Source organism: Panthera tigris, chromosome B2, assembly GCF_018350195.1.
Source record: "Panthera tigris isolate Pti1 chromosome B2, P.tigris_Pti1_mat1.1, whole genome shotgun sequence".
NCBI lineage: Eukaryota > Metazoa > Chordata > Mammalia > Carnivora > Felidae > Panthera > Panthera tigris.
In genome coordinates, this window is record NC_056664.1 from 135,782,815 (window position 1) to 135,798,054 (window position 15,240).

Consider the following 15,240-nt stretch of genomic DNA (forward strand, 5'->3'; position numbering starts at 1 on the left):
TTTTGGAGGCCAGTATAAGAGAGTGGAAAGAGCAAAGATGGTGATGTTGGAAAGTATTATAAAAAGTGGTACAGGTCCAACCCTGTTTCATAAAAATGAAGGTTTGTGGAGGGAAATTGTAAAAATAGACTTAAAAAGTACTTTGGGATTATTTGTGGAAATTCACGAGTCTTGGTGCAATGTTTGATTTTATTCAGTAGGTCAGTGGCTTTTTAAATGTAAAATAAAACAGTAAACCCTCTTAGACATAAATTATTCTTCTAATCCTAACGCAACATACACACACACACACACACTCACATAGCTTCTTTAGACAAATGAGAAGAATGGGGTGACCAGAAGTCCCAACCACATCACCTCTGATACTTCCCCAGAACTGCTAAGTCTTTAGCACATAGTTAAACTGTTGTAAGCTAAGGAAGTCTTTGAAGGATTTAGACAGACAGTAACAGGATGAAATGAGGGTGTAATGGAGATTAATCAATTACCAGTTAATTGGATTAGAAGGGAGATTGAGGTAGGCAAGGAAACGAATTAGGAGCTGCTGCATTGATTTGGGCAAGAAGGGATAGGAGTTTGAGCTCAGATGGTGGCAGTGAAGACAGAAAGGAAGAGACTCAAGGAAGAAATACATGAGGGAATGCTAGGTGGTAGTGTTTTGTTGGATGTGAAAGAAGCGGGGGAAAGAACATTAAGCAGCTCTAAAAGAATGGGATAACTCATAGTCCCTTGACTTTGTACACTGAGAGGCTATGACAATATTGATAACAATTTACAATTACATAATTTACTTAAGTGCAAATCTCTGAGGTGCTCTTGGTGTGACCTATGGCATGCTAGTTACTGTAAGCTAATTTCTTCTGTTAGATGGGAGACTGTAACAGCTCCTACTTTATAGGATTCATTTCTAGTATTTGAAGATAAAGCATTAGAACTGATGCAGGGGAATTCCTCTGGAGCGAGTTTATTAGCTCTTACCTTTATTTAATTCTTAACTAATTAGCACTTCTGTTTTCCTCAACATATTGAATTAAAAAGCTTTTAGTGTGTTTCTTTGTCTGGCTTTTTAATATCTCATGAATAATGTGAAATTATTGAGAAACAAAAGAGAAGTGATTATGCAAATGTTTGAAATATTTAATGATACATTAAAGTAGTCTTAGGGAAATGCAAAAATTACTAAAGTTATACTAGCTTTTTGTAGAGGCACAGGGTGTTAAGAAAAAAGATCATTTAGGGAAAAGAAAAATTTAAAAGGAGAATGCACCTGAAGCAAACAATCTAATGAATTCTTTAGTGAGTAGTCAGATAACATATTAATTTTTCTTGTGATGTAATGGTCAAGCCAAAGAATTTAAAGAATGAAAAAGAAAGAATGATTAAATAGAACTCCGAAGTAATTAGAAGTGATCTTTCAGACTATCTAGTGTGATACATTAGGACAGAGGTTTTTATTTTAGGGCCAGAATATAATTGTTTAAGCAACTGATACGTCTTCAGACCCTTTCTCCTTGCAGAACTGAGCCCCTGAGCTGCCTTGCAACCTCTCCAATCCCAGGCAGCCTTGGAAGAGATTCCTTACTGCTCACCTTAACCTAGAGAGAGCCCCATGCACCTTCTTTCTCCCTTTTATTCCCATTCCAGTTGCCTGTGTTCCTTAATTTAACAAATTCCCTTAAGTTAACACTTCCTAGTGGATTAGAATAACTCAAATTCACTTTGAGTGCTGCTAAGTGGAAGTTCTATACCCAGCCTTTCTAAATCCTTACAACAGTGTGACAAGCATTTTAGAAGGCTTAACCCCAGGGGATAAAATTCAAACTGGTGGCATTTCACAGTTCATGGTGAGCTTGCTTGATGGAGAGATCATTGATTTTCTTGATCCCTTATATGAAACCAGTGGGTAATCCTTGAATTATTGTAAGCTTAACATTTTAAAAAGGGAGTGTAGAGAAATTTGCTTTGATGTAAGTATTGTCTAATCAGTTCCACAACCTGGAGGCTAATTTGTGTATACTAGTATATCCATTGCAGGACATTTGTACTGTACTGCTGAATATTTTACTCGGTCATTCTACAAAAGGACACGTTTGTGTACTGAATGACACTACATCTTGTTTATATGGCATTACAAGCTAAAATGCTATTTGTTGTATAAGATAATGCACAAGATAAATGTCTTGACTGTTAAGAGCCAACCTGTTTAATATTTGCATGATCGAAGCTAATCGTTTTTATCCCTCTGCTTTGTGAACTTATTTTTGTTCTTTTGGTCTTTTTTCACTGATAGTTAAAATAAGTTTGACAGAGGGAAGCCAGCTTAAGTAAAATACATATCAATCTAGGTTGCTGCTCTCCAAATAATTCTGGAAAATGTCTTGGTGGGGAGCATAGAGGTTTTAATTTTACTTTGGATTTCAATTATGCATGCCACTCCTATGCCCCATCACTGTATATAATTAAGAACTGGCTGCCTGTGCCATAGCAACACAGCCTGTAATCATTGGTTCTGACCTGCAATTCTTATTTAACCTAGGTTAAAATAGAAGTAGGATTTGGGTCATTTTTTTTACCTTCTTCCACTCAATTCCAGTTTGATTTTTTTGAAGTACTATAAAATATTTGTGTAATATTGTCACTGGTAAATGACATTGGTATGTCACTGGTAATGTGACAATTACTACTTATAAGTGGAAAAAGATGCCTTCCTCATTGAGCTGTGCCTTAGGATCCTACCACATGTAGTTGGCCACATAATAGGCACAATTTTCTATTTTTGTTCTATTTGTACATTTTGTAGGGACTTTGGCATTTAATATAGTGCACTTAGGGGTACATTAGAGAAAATATTTGTTAGTGCTAATTGAATCCATCGTTCCCTATTTGACTATTTGATGATTTCATAAATATTCAACTCTCTCTTTGATCTCTCCAGTTGTGTCTTATTGTTCTACATGCCAAACCCGGGGCCATTTTTGTCTTGGGTTCAACATCCTAGATCATGTGTTTGTGAGACTCAACTCACTCTGAGTAGACTACGCCTAAATTTCTCCGAGAAAGGAAATTTCACGAGTTGGCTTAAATGTAACTCCCTCCCTTACAGAAGCTTTCTTTGTCTCCTCCTCCTTCATTCACCTCCTCCCTTCCATTGTGTTTTGGGAGGTTCATTCATTCATTCATTCATTCGTCCAATGAATACTCTAAATTGATGTCTTTCTGCTTCCAAGCTGGAGGGTAACATAATCTGTCTTTGTTTATCACTGTATCATCTGTGAATATACCTTATAAATAGTGAACAATTTTTTTTTTTTACCAAATGAATAAAGGCTTTGATAAATTTGATAACTGCTGCTATTAGTACCTGAATTGAGTCTAAAAGCCTTTTTCTGGAAATCCTATATCAGTATTAAGACTGCTAGGGCCTTTTAAAGTGGGTAGTTATACTATGTTTTGTTTTGTTAACTTTCTATCTAGTTGTCTTTACTTTTGAAATCTTTAAAAAATAAATTATATTTATAATAGAAAGCATAGACTTTAAAAAGTAAAATGCTTATGTGTAGTTGTGATCAGATAACTCCTGATTTCATCTAAGGAAAAAGCAGTATCATCTTTAACCATTTTTTTCCGTTAGTCAAATCCCTTGCTTTTATCTTTCCACATAGATCTGATATTAAAAAATTTTCTTTGCTGTTGCAGATTTCCTATAAGAGCTATTCACATTCCCAATCTCCTTCTAAAGTTATAGAGAAATAAAAAATATTCAAATAATATACTAATGACTGAAAAACAATGCAGTATTTTTACCCCAGTGCCCACCCAGAGTAGGTAAAACACCAATCAGAATTCATCCTTTCAAAATTCTGACCTCAAAATTTCCCGAGAAATGTGATTCTAAACGATTTCTCCCCCCACCCCCCATTTTTCATTCCAAGGCTACTGGTCTTTCATTCCAAATGGAGTCATATGGTCTTGAGAAGGTATATTGAAGGTCACCTAGTGCAAATGCTTACTCAATAATTAAACCCTTTAGTAACATTTCCATAAAGTCTTCACTAGGGGCACCTAGGTAGTTCAGTTGGTTAAGTATCCGGCTTTGGATCAGGTCATGATCTCACAGTTCGTGAGTTGGAGCACCGTGTTGGGCTTTGCACTAACAGCTCAGAGTCTGGAGCTTGCTTCAGATTCAGTGTCTTCCTCTCTCTCTGCCTTTCCCCTGCTCACACTCTGTCTCTCTGTTTCTCAAAAATAAATAAACATTAAAATTTTTTTTTAAGTCTTCAGCTAGCTATTATTGGAACCTTCTAGTGATCCAATGTAGCATTTCCTATGGCAGCAGATTCTACCTTTTTTGTCTGATTTGACTATTGCCAACTGCCTCCTTATTTTGAACTCTACTTAACAGTTTCCACATATCTCTTCGGTGTTACAGAAGAAACACAGAAGAGCAAATCAAACCCATCTCCCAGGTAGTGTGGGCTGCTATAACAGAAATGACAAAGACTTCATGGCTTAAACAACAAACATTTGTTTTTCAAAGTTCTGGAGTTTGGGAAGTCCAAGATCAAGGGGCCGCAGATCTGGTGTCTGAATAGAGTCTGCTTCCTGGCTTGCAGATAGCTCACAGATATCTCGTATCCTCACATAGTAGAGAGAGCAAGCTCATACTAGCTCCCTGGCCTCTTATGAGGCCATTCATCCACTAGCTCCCTGGCCTCTTATGAGGCCATCCATGGGACTGTACTCCCATGACATAACTACCTACCAAAGGCCCCACCTCCAAGTACCACCACTTTGATTTCAACACATGAATTTCAGGGGACACAAGCTTTCAGACTATAACACCATCTTTATAGGAGGGCACTCATGTTTCCTCTAAATCTTCTTTTCTCTACACTAACCACTCTTCGTTCCTCAGTTGACCTCTGTGTGACGAGATTTCACACCTCCCCACCATCCTAGTTACTCCAATCTAAATAATTTTTAGATTATTTTGCTTATATATGCAGTATTCAGCCATGGGTGTGATAACTCCGGGTATGCACTGATGACCTGAGAGTAGAGTGAATCATCTTTCTTAATCTAGAGACTCTTATCTCATGAGCATATCTGGCAATGAACTGGTTGAAAGGCCTGACTAAGGACAATGGCTGGTCAAATACAACTGGTCTCCTCCAACTTATTTTACTTCTGGATATTCATAAATTTGTCAACTTTGTTGATAATTGGTAAAATTCTAAAACTGTTAACTGGAGAAACTTCTTCATTTTAGGGCCAGGATCTCGAATCATACTTGGTTGAGAATGGTCTCGGACAAGTTCATGAACCTTTCTACATAGATGTTTCCCAATATTAACCTTACAAGATTATGGTGAGGGTTAAATTAATTGTAAAGTGCTTTCATGTAAAGTGTATATAAAGTGCTTAAGATACATGGTGAGTAAGTACTGAGTGTGTATTAGTGATAATAATCTTTATTTTTATTACTTATTACAAGAGTTCTGAGAAATGCTTATTTTAATACTGAACAAATAGGAAGGGTCTGTGACTTCATTATATTTTGAGGGCGTTGTCTAATGTATATAATCTAGACCTATAAGAATAAAAGTTACACATAAGGGGCTCCTGGGTAGCTCAGTCGGTTAAGCGTCCGACTTTGGCTCAGGTCATGATCTTACGGTTCATGGGTTTGAGCTCCACATTGGGCTCTGTGCTGACAGCTCGGAGCCTGGATCCTGCTTCGGATTCTCTGTCTCCCTCTCTCTCTGCTCCTACCCCACTCACTCTCTCTCTGTCTCTCCTCTCTCTCAAAAATAAACACTTAAAAATACTTATGAAAAAAATTTTAAAAAGTTACACATAAAAAATTCACAGCCACATATTTGTCCAAATTCCTTGACAAATTAGAACAGAATAGAACAAGTTTCTGATATTAGTTATTCATTTGTTATGAGAGAAAAGGTAATATATTATAAAGAGTGTGTGCTGCTCATGTATTTAATATTAAAAATAATTGTATTAGCTTTTTACCAAAATTATTTTTTTCATACAAACCTAAAAAATGTTGCTGTCCAGCTTATTTTGGAGAGATGAACATTTCTTTTGATATGACCAGTTTTGAAACTACAGAAGCTTGTGTTAATTTTTGTCTTTGTAAGGTATTTGTTTCTGCTGATACATTTCAGTGCCACAGCATGGCCTTTTCCAGGTTAAGATGCCGAGATGGGACCACAAAGAATCATTGCAAGAGACTGGATTCTGCTTCTGTTTATAATTTAGTTAGTGAGAACCACAGCTGGGTAAACCTTTGGGGGAAAATTATTTTCAGCTATTTTAAAGCTTTTCTATTAGGGGAAGAGAAATACATTTGTGAAAATCTAAGAACCAAGTAAACTACTTGAAGGTCTTAGGCGAAGTACTGAGGTGATCAGGTGCAGCTTAGCAGCAGTCAAAGACTCGCTGAGGACCTGTGGGATCCTGAGGCTGTCAGATACATTTCAGATACGTCACTCTCCTTCCGTGTCTTCCAGTAAGAGACCTACTTGGACGATAGGATGGTTACAAAGTGCTTTTCTCAGTGCCTTTTAAATTTACTGTTAAAAGAATATTCATAGCAGAAGCTGTCTTTGATGGTAAGCTGTATTTCAAGAATAACTAATCATTATGATTTTGTTCTTTTTGTAGTATCTGTTACACACACACACACACACACACACACACACACACACACAGTTTGTCAGATTCAACTTGTGTTGGCTCACAAAATTCTACTGTTAACTCTTCAGGAGTCTTGTAAGCCGCTCCAGTTCAGACAAGTAGCTTGAAATTTGCCATGGTGGGAGTATTTACACCATGGAATTGGAGAATGCTACAAATCAAAGCTTTTTTTTTTTCCTCTTAGGCAGCTGCTTGTTAAACACCTACTAGCAAATTTGTGCCTCAAAATATCTATGTAAATAAAATAAAGGCTATTAGCATGGAAGTTGGTTTTAGTGTGAAAGTTTACATGAGAAAAAAATAAACTGGGTATTTTTTTTTTCTGTGTTCTCAGGAATACGGAAAGACCGAAGAGGAGGAAGAATGTTGAAACACAAGCGCCAGAGAGATGAGGGGGAGGGCAGGAATGAAGTGGGGTCTTCCGGAGATGTGAGGGCTTCCAACCTTTGGCCAAGCCCTCTCTTGATTAAGCATACTAAGAAGAACAGCCCAGCCTTGTCCCTGACAGCCGATCAGATGGTCAGTGCCTTGTTGGAGGCTGAGCCCCCCATAATCTATTCCGACTACGATCCTTCCAGACCCTTCAGTGAGGCTTCGATGATGGGCTTGCTGACCAACCTTGCTGACAGGGAGCTGGTTCACATGATCAACTGGGCAAAGAGGGTGCCAGGTAAGAACACTAAGCTCAACACTTACTTTAGGAGTTGAAACTGCTCACCAACTGGTCGAGCTGTCATGGGAGGGGCGGTGGGACACCACAGCTTGCTATCTGACTGGTTTCAAGGTTACATCCAATTTGTTAATTTTCACTATCAACATACTGTAATTCTCCTGGAAGTTAGGAAGCAATGCTTTAAAATCAAAATCTAGAAGATTAAAGTCTTTAACCTGACATTATTTATATTTAACTAAAAATTCTGGGATGGACACTACATAATAAATGCATGTAATATTATGTCTTCACGCTGTCAGAAATGTTTACCATAAAGTGATCCAGGTACTACAAATTTGTAATATTGATGACTTTTGTTCAACATACCTCAGTTATTCATAAACAGTTTTACCTTTTAAGAACTTTTAAGATGTTTGTGGGCTAAAGAGATAATAATGGGTGTCTTGACTGAATGCCAATTATGTACTCCACTGTCTATTCTTAATATTTTAGGAGAAAGGTAATACAAAAGAAAAATAAAATAGGTTCGCCTCCCTGAGAGGAGCTGGTAGAAAGATACACTGGCTGAAGTGACACTTGGTCCTTCAGTTGATTCTCTCAGAACTGGTGTTCCTGTAAAACTTGACTGTTGCTCTTGTTGTTCAGGGAGAAGAATTCTAGTTATTATGGAAACAAGACTAGAAAATGACCTCCTCCATGCCCCAACATATCCATTCAGGAGCTAACATAGCTGAACCAAGGCAAGAGGAAGTTACATCTTTTTTCTGGGCTTGTAGATCAAATGAGTAGTGGTTTTAGGCAGAGATCGTCTCATTTGGTTTCTTTTAATATGAGAAATTAATTGTTACCTATGAAGCGTGGGATTTTTTTTATTAAACTAAATAAACGTGGAGCTTTGTATTTGTATTGCAAAGTTCACCGATTGTAGACCAAGTGGACAAATGTCTGACCTTAGAGACGATTTTGTGTATTTGCATCCATTAACATGTAAACTTTGAATAAGTTGGTAACCTCTTTGAATAAGGAGGCAGCAATGTTTGATCCCAACTTGATAGAGGACATCCATGTAGGTGGTAGAGATTGCATTAAATGGAAACATGGGGATTGACAGGCATATTTAGATTTTTAGGGTCAGCCCAACTGGCAAATAAAAAGTCTTGGCCATCTTTGAAATTAAGAGTTTTATTGAGAACCAACCTAGCTTAGCATCCTCATGTGAAGCAGATCTATGATAAACAATTAATAGAATCTAAGTGTAATGTGGTAATAACTTTTTTCTTTATATTTGTTATTGCCTTTTTAAAGAATACTTTGGGAGAAGAGAAAAAACAAGAAACAAATAATAGCCATATACCTGAGAGCCAACTCTCGGTTGCTGTTAAGTTTTATTGTCCTATAAGCATATATTTTCCCTCTTGAAGTCTTGTCACTATTAATTCCAGAGCACTGTTGAACTCAAGTATATATTTTTTCATACTTATCAGTAGATTTCCATCATGACATTTTTATAATACTTGAAGGGCATGTGAAATAACTGGAATGAAGTTCAAATACATCATCAGTAAATGAAGAATTCATGGCAATAATCTTCCAAATTTCGGAATGAAATGGAGACATAAATCAAGGGAAAGAAAATATATCCATGTTTAGCTATCCCATTGTTAAACCCAGAACTAAACAAATTTATAATAATGAGATGTATAGCAAAACCACTTGATCATATTAGTTTAAAAGACCTGAATGATTTCAAACTCTTGGACCAAACTATATCTTATTACTTGATGGTTAAAAAACAAAAAGGAATTATAAAGGCAGAGATGAAATTGTGTGTGGTGTGTGTGTGTGTGTGTGTGTGTGTGTGTACTATTAAAATACAGCTGTTGTAAATCAAAAGCTGACTGGTATCAAATCCCCCCCCCCCAAAAAAAAGCATTGCCAAGATTGGTGTCAGGGAGCTCTTTCTTTGTTTTCTTCTACGAGTTCTATGGTTGCAGGTATTACTTTCAAGTCCTTTATCCATTTTGAATTGATTTTTGTGTATGGTGTAAGATAGTGATCCAGTTTCATTTTTGTGTATGTGGCTATCCAGTTTCCCATCACCTTTTATTGAAGAGACTAGCTTTTCCTCATTTTATATTCTTAGTTCTTTTGTTATAAATCAATTGACCATATATGCTTGGGTTTATTTCTGGGTTTTCTATTCTGTAGCATTGTTCTGTGTCAGTGTTTTTATGTTAATCCCATACTCTTTTGATTACTATAGCTTTGTAATATAGTCTAAAATAAGGAAGTGTGATGCTTATGCCTCCAGCTTTGTTCTTCTTTATTAAAATTGTTTTGACTATTCAGGGTCTTCATGTTTCCATAGGAATTTTAGGATTTCTTTTTCTATTTCTGTGAAAAATCTAACTGGAATTTTGATAGAGATTACGGTGGATCTGTATATTGTTGGTTTGGGTAGTATAGACATTTTAATAGTATCATTTTTTCCAATCCATGACGATGAACTATCATTCACATTAAGTCTAGTGTGTTAAGCTCAATGTTTTGTTACTGATTTTTTTGTCTGGATGGTCTATCCATTGTTGAAAATGGGGTATTGAAGTCCTCTATTATTCTTGTATTGCTGTCTATTTCTCTTTTAAGGTCTGTTAAATGTTTGTTTTATGTATTTAGGTGCCCTATTGTTGGGGGCATAAATATTTACAAATGCTTTACCTTCAGGGAACCTGGGTGGCTCACTTGGTTTAGGATCCAACTCTTGACCTTAGCTTAGGTCATGATCTCACAGTTCGTGAGATCGAGCCCCACATTGGGCTCTGCACTGACAGCACGGAGCCTGCTTGGGAGTCTCTCACTCTCTTTGCCCCTTTCCCCACTCATACTCTTTCTCTCAAAATAAATAAATAAATAAATAAATAAATAAATAAATAAATAAATATTAAAAAAAGAAAGCAGTGCTTTACCCTCTTGTCGGATTGACCTCTGTATCATTATATAATGATTTTTTGTCTCATTACAGTCTTTAATTAAATTCTTGAATTTTATCTTGTATAACTATGCCTTCTTTCTTTGCTTTCCATTTGCATGGAGTATATTTTTCTATCCTTTCACTTTCAGTCGGTTTGTGTCCTTAAACCTGATGTGAGTCTGTTGTAGGCAGCATATAGTTGGGTCTTTTTTTTTTTATTATTATTCATTCAATCTCTCCATGTCTTTCGATTGGAGGATTTAGTTAATTTAAAGAATTATTTATAGGTGTGTACTTGTTGCCATTTTGTTAATTGTTTTCTGGTTGTTTTGTAGTTCCTCTTTTTTTTTTCTTTTCTTGCTTTCTTCCTTTGTGGTTTGATGACTTTCACAGTGGTTTTCTTAGATTTCTTTCTCATTATCTTTTGTTTATCTACTATAGGCATTTGCTTTGTAGCTACCATTATGCTTACATGTAACAACTTATATTTATAACATATATTGGTGATTTTTGACCAGTTAAGTTTGAACATATTTTAAAGTTCTAATTTTTGCTCTCCCCCCATGTTTTATGTTTGATGTCATAATTTACATCTTTTTACCTTGTGTATCCATTACAAACTATTATAATTATAATTATTCTTCTTTGAGGGAGAGAGAGAGATAACATGAGAGGATGAAGGAGAGGGAGAGAGAGAATCTTAAGCAGACTCCACCTCAAACATGGAGCCCAATGCAGGCTCAGTCTCATGACCCTGGGATTATGACCAGACCTGAAACCAAGAGTCAGGCACTTAACTGACTGAACTGCTCAGGTGCCCCAATTATTTTTATTACTTTTGTCTTTTAACCTTCCTACTGGATTTATAAATGATTTATCCATCACCATAACTTTAGAGTATTTTGAATTTAACTCTATATTTGCCTTACTATTGAAATTTATGCTTTCTTTTTTTTTTTAAGTTTATTCACTCAGAGAGAGAGAGAGAGCATGCACACAAGTGGAGAAGGGGAAGAGAGAGGGAGAGAGAATCCCAAGCAGGCTGTGCACTGTCAGAGCAAAGCCTGATGTGGGGCTTGAACTCATGAACCGTGAGATCATGACCTGAGCCAAAGTCAGATGCTTAACCGAATGAGGCACCCAGGCACCCCATATACTTTAATATGTTTTCCTATTACTAATTGGGATCCTTTTATTGTAGCATGAAAAAGTACCTTTGACATTTCTTGTAAGGCTGGGCTAGTGGTGATGAACTCCTTCAGCTTTTGTTTCTGATAAATTCTTGACCTCTCCCTCAAAATTCTGAAGGACAACTTTGCTGGGTAGAGTATTCTTGGTTGATGGTTTTTTCTTTCAGCACTTGAGTATATTATGACACTCTTTTGATCTGTAAAGTTTTTGCTATAAAATGTGCTGATAGTGTTACCTACTGATGTCCTTACTTGGTGATAGCCTTGTGTAACAAGTTGTTTTTCTTTTACTGCTTTTAAGATTGTCTTCCTGTCTTTAACTGTTGATACTTTAATTTTAATGTGTCTTGGTGTGGGTTTCTTTGGGTTCATCTTTGTTACAGCTCTTTGGGCTTCCTGGATCTGGATGTCTCTTTCTTTCCCCAGATTAGGGAAGTTTGCAGCCATGATTTCTTTGAATGAGCTTTCTGTCCCTTTCATTCTTTTTTCTCCTGAGACCCCTTATAATGTGAATGCTGGTTTTCTTGATGTTGTCCTATAAGTTACTCAAACTATCATTACTCTTTTTCATTCTTTTTCTTTTTCCTTTTCATTTCTCTGATTGGATGAATTTCTCTCTTCTGTCTGAGTTTGTTGATCCTTTCTTCAGCTTGATCTAGTCTGATGTTGAACCCCTCCATTAAATTTTTCAGTGCAATTATTGTACTCTTTAGTTCTGTGATTTTTGTTTGGTATTTTCTTTTTTAAAAAATTTATTTATTTTGAGAGAGAGAGAGAGAGAGAGAGAGAGAGCACATGTGTGTGTGAGAGAGGGACAGAGAGAGGGAGGGAGAAGGACAGAGAGAATCCCAAGCAGGCCCCACTCTCAGTGTGGAGCCCAGTGCGGGCTCGATCTCACAACTGTGAGATCATGACTTGAGCCAATATCAAGTGTCAGACACTTAACCAACTGAGCCACCCAGGTGCCCCTTTGTTTGGTATTTTCTCATATTTCCTGTCTCTTTGTTGAAATTCCCACTTCGTTCATGTATTGTTCTCCTCACTCTGGTGAGCATCTTCGTGATCATTATTTTAGACTCTTTATTAGGTAAAGCACTTACTTCCACTTTGCTAGTCTGTTTCTGTAATTTTATCTCATTTCTTTTGTTTGGAAGCTATTCCTCTGTTTCTTCATTTTACTTGATTCTGTGTTGGTTCCTGTGCATTAGATAAAATAGCCCCCTTTCCTAGTCTTGATGGAGTAGGAGACAAACTTTATTGTTCATCCTATCCTGAGCTCTTGGTTGTCTCTCAAACTATTATGATTGCCTAGGCAGCCTTCTTTCTTCTCAGTGGTTCCCAAGAGTTGAAGGTATGCCAAGTCCTGTCAATATCCCAAAGGGGAGGATCTTGCTGAACACCTAGATTCAGGCTGATTGGTAGCTGGATCCTCAGGTAACAGCTTTTAAAGGATACAAATATATCTCTTTCAGGGAAATACTGGGATATGAGAGTGTCTGTTTGCTCCCTCTGTGCTGTGCCTCGGAGATAGTGCCTTAGGAATTGTTTGCTATAGGTCTATGGGATTGGCAAACACAAGCTCTTCTGATCAATAGAACCAGGTGATCAAAGGATGAGTTCCCTGGATGGCAGCCAAAAAAGTTGGGATGCCAGATGTATGTACAAGCTCCTTTTAGAGAGAGATAGGTGATTTTTGGAGCAGGCCACAGGGTTTCCCCAGTCTCTGAGGAGGATCATAGTTAGTCTCTAGATGACACTAAATTAGAACCTGGCCCACAGGTAGCAGGTCTTAAAATATGCAAATAGATCTCTATCAGACAAAGACTGGGAGATGTTCACTTCTGTGATGAAACTTGGGAAGATGGACAGTAATCTTGTGAGCCCATTAAGAAGTTTCTTTGTTTTCTATAGTCTTATATTTCTCATGTATTTCACTGCCTGTTTCGGTGGCTCTCCCCTTAGGTGAAAGTTTTAAAAACTGGAGTGCTATATATTGGGTCCAAATCTTTGCTCCTCAGAGAGAAACTGAGAGTTTTGAGTTCCCTCTTGATTGTGTGTCATTGTACCAGGGGTGTATATTGATGTAAGTATTTTTTCATTTCCCCACTGTGTAGGAATCATTCAGCTAGTTTCTGGATGTCTTTCAGAAGAAATTGTGTAGCTAGAGATTTGGTATGTCTATGGGAGCATGTGAATTCAGGAATCTCCTATTTCTCCATCTTGGAAAACTCCCCTCCCCCCAAAATTGACTTCATTTTGCATGATGAATTTTAATAAAAATAATCAGTTCATTTGTCTATGTTAGTAGTTTGAGAATTTTTTTTTTTACTAATAGAATATTGTCAGAATTTTCAGATGTTGGTGATTTTAGCTTGAATTTTCCTTTTCCTTAACATTTGGAGCATATTTTTTGACTTGATAATACATTTCTTTACTTAGACTCAAGATACGAAGAGCATTATGATAAAATGCATCATGTAGTTTTGGTAGGTTTCAATCTGTAAAGTATCTGTATTAGACCTAGCAAAAGTTTACATCAAGAAATTAATCTTTTTCCATTTACACTTTAAAAACAACTGCAGCAAGAATGATAAAACCTACCTGCTCGGCTCTGACAAGGGATGCTTTTTTATAACACATGTTACATATCTGTTTTTTGATATCTCGCTGTAGAAAAGGCTTTTCTCTTTATTGTTCATTCTGAAATTTGTTAATCTTTACAAAATCACTTTATATAATCTATCCATGGGTAGAGATTTAATTTTAAAAGGGTTAGATTATTAAATCTTAATTTACTATTATTCTATACATGGTGAAAACTTGTTAGCAAGTATAACATTGTTTATCTGAAGGTCAAAAAAGGCAAAAATGTGAAGTTGTTATGTTTTTAATATCTAGATCACACTCAACTGCATCATTGCCTGGCTGATTCTTAGTTTCGGTGCTAATGAAGTACATTTGATTTTTTTTTCCCCTGGAAGCTTGAATTGCATCACGTAACTGTTACTTTGATTTATTAAAAATTACACCTTTTCCAAAATTCACTGTCATTATAAATATCTCAAGGGCAATTTCATACTTCCAAGTTCTAGTTCTATCTATTTAATGAATATTTAGATAAACATCTAGTCCTCAGCTTATTATTGTCTTTTAAAAACTGATAACCAGAAGCCTGACAGTCTCACTGACCGCTGGGCACAAATCTGGGAAGGTGTGCTAAAGCTGCTGGCCCAGGAAGAAAAACCAAGGGAAAATGACAGTCAAGCTCAGTTTCATGGGAAACATGCTACCTTAACCACTTCCTCATTCTTTTGGTGGCAATATAGGCAACCTTTCTCCTTCCCCTTTCCTGTCCCAGTCCCTGGCTTCTCAATGCTAAATGAGTCCCCAGTTATTTCTGGGCCCCAACTCCCCACCACTTTTCTTTGAATTCTTGCTCAGTTTTACCCCTGGGGAGAAAGGATACACTTTTTTTTGGACATGCCTCCCACCAGCTACAAGCCCAGGTTTCTCAGAAGCTTCTTGTGTTGTCTCTGATGGTGTGTGGCTGTCTTCGCCATTACAGGGCTCAAGGTTTCTTCTGCTCCTGTGTTCACCAGGAATCCAGGAGTTAGCTTCCCTGACTCTAACACTCATCCTCATCATTCAAATCAGCAATGAAGCACAGGAAATGCTTATTGAATGGATGAATA

The 15,240-nt window shown here is 36.9% G+C and overlaps 1 protein-coding gene across 1 annotated transcript in view; it reads left to right on the forward strand.

The window, feature by feature from the left end:
• ESR1 (estrogen receptor 1) overlaps positions 1–15,240 on the forward strand; it is a 436,996-nt gene that overhangs the window by 275,285 nt on the left and 146,471 nt on the right. Inside the window, exon 7 of the mRNA XM_042987330.1 lies at positions 7,049–7,384. Within this exon, the coding sequence (XP_042843264.1) occupies positions 7,049–7,384 (336 nt within the window). The remainder of the gene's footprint in view (positions 1–7,048; positions 7,385–15,240) is intronic.